Source organism: Panthera leo, chromosome B2 (assembly GCF_018350215.1).
Source record: "Panthera leo isolate Ple1 chromosome B2, P.leo_Ple1_pat1.1, whole genome shotgun sequence".
NCBI lineage: Eukaryota > Metazoa > Chordata > Mammalia > Carnivora > Felidae > Panthera > Panthera leo.
In genome coordinates, this window is record NC_056683.1 from 760,898 (window position 1) to 766,098 (window position 5,201).

The 5,201-nt window shown below is 36.4% G+C and overlaps 1 protein-coding gene across 1 annotated transcript; it reads right to left on the reverse strand.

Moving 5' to 3' along the window:
- Positions 1 to 1,785: 1,785 nt before the first annotated feature.
- LOC122219283 (olfactory receptor 2J3-like) lies at positions 1,786 to 2,730 on the reverse strand. Its single transcript, XM_042937464.1, has one exon. It carries the CDS (start codon positions 2,728 to 2,730, stop codon positions 1,786 to 1,788), a length of 945 nt encoding a protein of 314 aa, XP_042793398.1.
- Between the last annotated feature and the right edge of the window lie 2,471 nt (positions 2,731 to 5,201).

Below are 5,201 nucleotides of genomic sequence, written 5' to 3' on the forward strand. Positions count from 1 at the left end.
CTCTGTCTCTCTCCCTCTCCCTCTCTCTCTCTAAAAAAGAAATAAACATTAAAAATTAAAAAAAAAACACTAAAGTTAGATACTGGGACACTCTGGTACTACATAAGACAACCCAAATAGTAAGATTTCCATAGTGCAAAACGATTTGAAGAACCAAGCTATTTTTCTTGTTTTTTAAAGTTTGTTTTGTTTTGTTTTGTTTTGTTTTGTTTTGTTTCTTTGTGATGGTTCACCATATGTGGTCACAGTTATTCACTAAAAGTTCATTTGTATGGGTGATTCTTGGTTTTTCATTTCTTAGACAGTAGGTAAGGACAAGTGAATATACACCATATTGTTGTTTATACCTAGTTGGTCATAAAGGAAGGATCACAGATACACAAAGGAGAAGAGAAAGTCAACAGAAACTAACAAGGTAGTTTCAGCCACAGAGGAAATGGAGGGGAAGTTTGGGGATGTATTTTTCATCTTAATAATCTAGGAAATAAGGTTTTAATCATCATATCTAAGCTTTAAAGGCCTCAAAAACTACAAATAAGATTTGGTTTACCATACAAAACTCAGATTTCAAGATTTTACTTTACAGTGAATTGTCCTTCATCTGCTCTAGCTGAATAATACAGCTGCCAGTTTAGTGTTATGTACACACCACACTTATTTCATAAGGAGATGGTTGGCAAACATATAGGTAACAAAACTGCTACTTTTATAAAATAAATACATTTATTTATATGGAAAATATATAAGTTGATTTTCATTATGTACTTTCTAATCTCAAACATTCAAATTATATCAAGCCTAAAAAGAAAACTAACATTTTCCATAAGCTTTTTTTTCAAAATGATTGAATGATTTTATATTCCATAAACAATGTGTGATACCTCCAATTACTTCATAGTTTTGCAACATTTGGGATTGTTATATTATCTATATGTTTATAGACATTTTACTGTGTGTTCCATATGCTTTTATCACAAAATTTTTCTACTATATTTTCAGGTAATTCTTTCAAACACCAATTGGATTCATGCAGTCATTTCCAGAGCTTAGAAGTCTGTCTGCCTCAGATATTCCTTACTGCTCCTCAGGCTAACCATGTGCCCCAAGCACTTCTAATAATCCCTGGCCTTTAATGACCCTTACCTTACAGGTTATATCCCACAACTCTTTAAGTGATTTCCACCTCTTATACACTTCCCACTGCCTAAGAAAGAAACACAATATGCTTATGTTTACTTCAGTATTTCAGAGACTTTCTTGTTATAATTCATAAAACTCATTTTCTTACTGCTGCTATAGGGTATTAAAGAATACAGACCAAAATTCCTCTCTACATTAATTCCAAAAAGAATAACAGGATTGCAGAAAAGATTTAAGATATTTCACTATGTCTTTAGTTAAACCAAAAATAGAAAACAAATTTTAGGGCAAATTCTTCCTTAAAAGGAAAAAATTATAAGACAATAGTCTAGGTTTTTAAAAATTAGGTATATCGTCATTCTACAGGAATTTTATTTCTTAATTTCAATTAAGGATAGGATACCTTTGTTTTATTTATTGTACCATGGAAAATACTGATTTTTGATCTTTGTTTTACATGGATGTTTTCTCCATTGGAGAGTGATTAGTATTTAGGCAGACTGTTTAATTCATATCTGTGAGTCAGAGCTCTGTGGTCCTGAGAGACACACACTCCACTGGTGCTGAGTGAGTAAATGGGAGAGAAGACGATGGATGTATGCAGACAAGTCCTTACTGAGGAGGCACTGTGTTGTCCTGTGAAGGTCATGAGTGCACAGGCCTCTCCTGTCCCACTAGTCTCCTTACTGCCCCTCTTACATCTTTGTTTCTGAGAGTGTAGATTAGAGGGTTGAGGCTAGGTGTGACAACAGTATAAAAAAGGGCAATGAACTTGCCTTGTTCTTGAGAACTTCCTGATGGTGGCTGCAGATATATGCACAAGATTGGAATGAAAAAGAGGGACACAACCATAAGATGGGATCCACATGTTCCAAAGACTCTCTGAAGTCTGGTTGATGACTGCAACCTCAGCACAGTATGGGCAATGGCAACATATGAGCTGAGAATCAGGATGAGTGGTATGAAAACAAAAATGGAGCTTGTGATCAGGAGGGTCAGCTCATTAGCACGGGTATCAACACACGATAATCGCAGCAGTGCTGGAACTTCACAGAAGAAATGGTCCACTTGGCGATGTCCACAGAGGGGGACCCAGAAGGTAAAGGAGGAATGAAGTGCTGAGTTGGTAAAGCCACTGACCCAGGAAGCCACAGCCAACAGGTGGCAGAAACGAGGGTTCATGAGCACGGTGTAATGTAGGGGTCTACAGACAGCTGCATAACGGTCATAGGACATGACCACCAGGAGGACACACTCTGTGGTTCCCAGTGCGAGGGCAAAGTAAAGTTGAGTCATGCAACCGGCATAAGAGATGGTCTTTTCTGGGCCCCAGAGATTGACCAGCAACTGAGGGATGGAGCTGGTGGTGTAGCAGAGATCCAGAAAAGAGAGGTTTGAGAGGAAGAAGTACATGGGAGTGTGGAGATGGGCGTCCAGGTATGACAAGACAATAATAAACAGGTTGCCTATCAATGTCATCAAGTAGAACATCAAGATAAGCACAAAGAGAACTACTTCCAGATGAGGCCAATGTGAAAAACCCAGTAGAATAAAGTAGCCTTCAGAACTTGCATTTTTCCCCTTCATCATTCTTTCCTTGTTACCTGAGAAAAGAATCACATACTTCCCCAAAACGTAAGAAAATGCTCCAAGAATCATAGGGACACATGGAAAAGAAACAGAAGCCAGTTTAAAAGGACTACCACTGTTCAACGCTGGGACATTTTGGGCATTAAGAGAAATTATGCTAATGAATTGAGAGAAGTAAGAATCCAAAACCTTATAGTGATATATTTATAAATTATTAGTGGAGAAGAAAATATTATTTCTGTCAGTAGGGATCCTAATAATGTGTATAGAAGGAATGGTAGAGTTAAAAATGGTAAATAGATACTAAAAACTAGTGAATGAAATATGAGAAACAGGATATTTACATGCTCTAAAATACCTCCCCACTAATTACCTGTTAATTACAAAATGAAGAATAGTAAACTTCACAAGAGAAAAATGTGGTGGATGAACATCACAAGATTAGTCAATATTAACAATATTAATAATACATTAGTCAATATTAATAATACAATATTGACAACACCAGTGTTGAGACAAACCAACATCTTGCACCTACTGACATGATGCTCTGAGCAGGACATAATGTCACTCAGTGACATTCCTGCCAAAAATGCACAGCCTGATTTTAGCATTGAAGACACATGAGACCAACTCAAATTGAGACAAGCTGGACAAAATAGCTGTCCTGTAACCTTCAAAAATATTCAGTTAAATGAAGACAAATAAAGGCTGAGGAATTGGTCTAGACTAAGGAGATGAAGGAGACACATTATCTAAATGGGGGGCCCTGCACTGGGAAAACATAGCTACTAGCAGCCTATTTCAGAGTATTGGAGAAATATGACTTTCGACTATGGATTAGATAATAATATTGTATTCATATTACATTTCCTGTTTTGTCAACTCTGCTGTTATGTAAAATAAAGTTCCTGTTCTTAGGAAATCAACATCAAAGTATTTAAAGGTAAAGGGACATGATGTCTCTTACTTAGTCTCCAATGGCCAGAAAAAGAGATGATGATAGGTAGGTAGTTAGGTAGCTAGGTAGGTATGTAGGTAGATGGATAGAAAACGTCTTTCTAGACACAATATAAACTACTGCTGGATCTGTAAAGGGTTAGTGGTGGTTCTTTGTACCACTTTTGCAGCTTCTCTGTAAATTTTAAATTTCACCAGAATAAAAAATTTCACAAATTAAATATAAAATAAAAAAAATTTCCACTTTTATATTTTATCCAGATATTTGCCATGTTATAGTAACATAGCTTCTTAACTGTCAAATTCTCATTCATCCCAGGGTGATATCTGGGTAAACAGTAATTGGAAACTTCCTCACATAACTACAGAAGAAAATTTCCATGAAACAAATGATCTTTTTTTGATGAATAGCTTTAGTTTCCTTTTCAACATTTTCAGGCTGTGTTCCATTAATGGGATTATAAAAAAAAAACAGAATAACTTTAATTCCAATAATCTCTCATGGACAAAAAGTCATGATGAACATCAAATCTATTACCAATTTCAAAATGTTTTCTGTAGCACCCCCTTATCCACTGGGTTCCAAGACCCCCAGTGGATGCCTGAAACAAAGGTTAGTACCAAACCCTATACATACTATTGTTTTCCTATAAATACATGCCTATATTAAGTTTAATTTACAAATTTAGGCACAATAAGAGATTAACAACTGTAATAAAATGGAACAATTATAATATTCTGATTGTACTCACTCTTATTCTCCTTGTGATTCTGTAAGATAACAATATGCCCACCTGATCAGAGATGAAGTGGCAAGAATGACCCAGGCATGTGACCTAGCATTGGGCTGCAATTGACTTTCTGATGAACCCTCAGGAGGATCATCTGCTCCCAGAGGCCATGGTTGATCGCAGGGTTACTGAAACTACAGAAAGTGTTACCTCAGATAAGGGAACTACTGTCCACAGGGTGAAAATTCTGGAGCTTCAGTTAAATATTTTTGTAGGAAGACCATTCTCTTCTGACTGTTTAGTTGCACTCAGGACTTGTTTCTAGACTGAAAACTAGGGAACAAGTAGAAATACAAAAAAGGCAGATGGACAACATCAACTTACAGATACTCATAATATGAACAAGGCCAAAAATCTTAGTTTTGGTGAACATATCTGTGACATGGACTGGGGAGAAAGTGATAGAATGCTTCCCATGGGACATGTGAATGTAACTGAATTTGAAAAGAATTTTTAGGAATGGAAGATACAAATTATTTGAGAGAGCAAAGGAGGAAGAGTGCGAGTATGGGGCTGGGGGGGGGGGGGAGCGGGAATAGAAAGTAACCCGATCATAGTGTGTAAAGCTGAATCTGTGTCTGTCACAGGCCTGATGAAGGTGTCCACATTATTTCTTTCTCTCCAAGATGAGAATGGAGATAGTGTTTGAATTCTGAGCATAATTTATAATTTCCACATATATTTTTATTTTCCAACTTCAGAAGAATTCTGAATATTTAC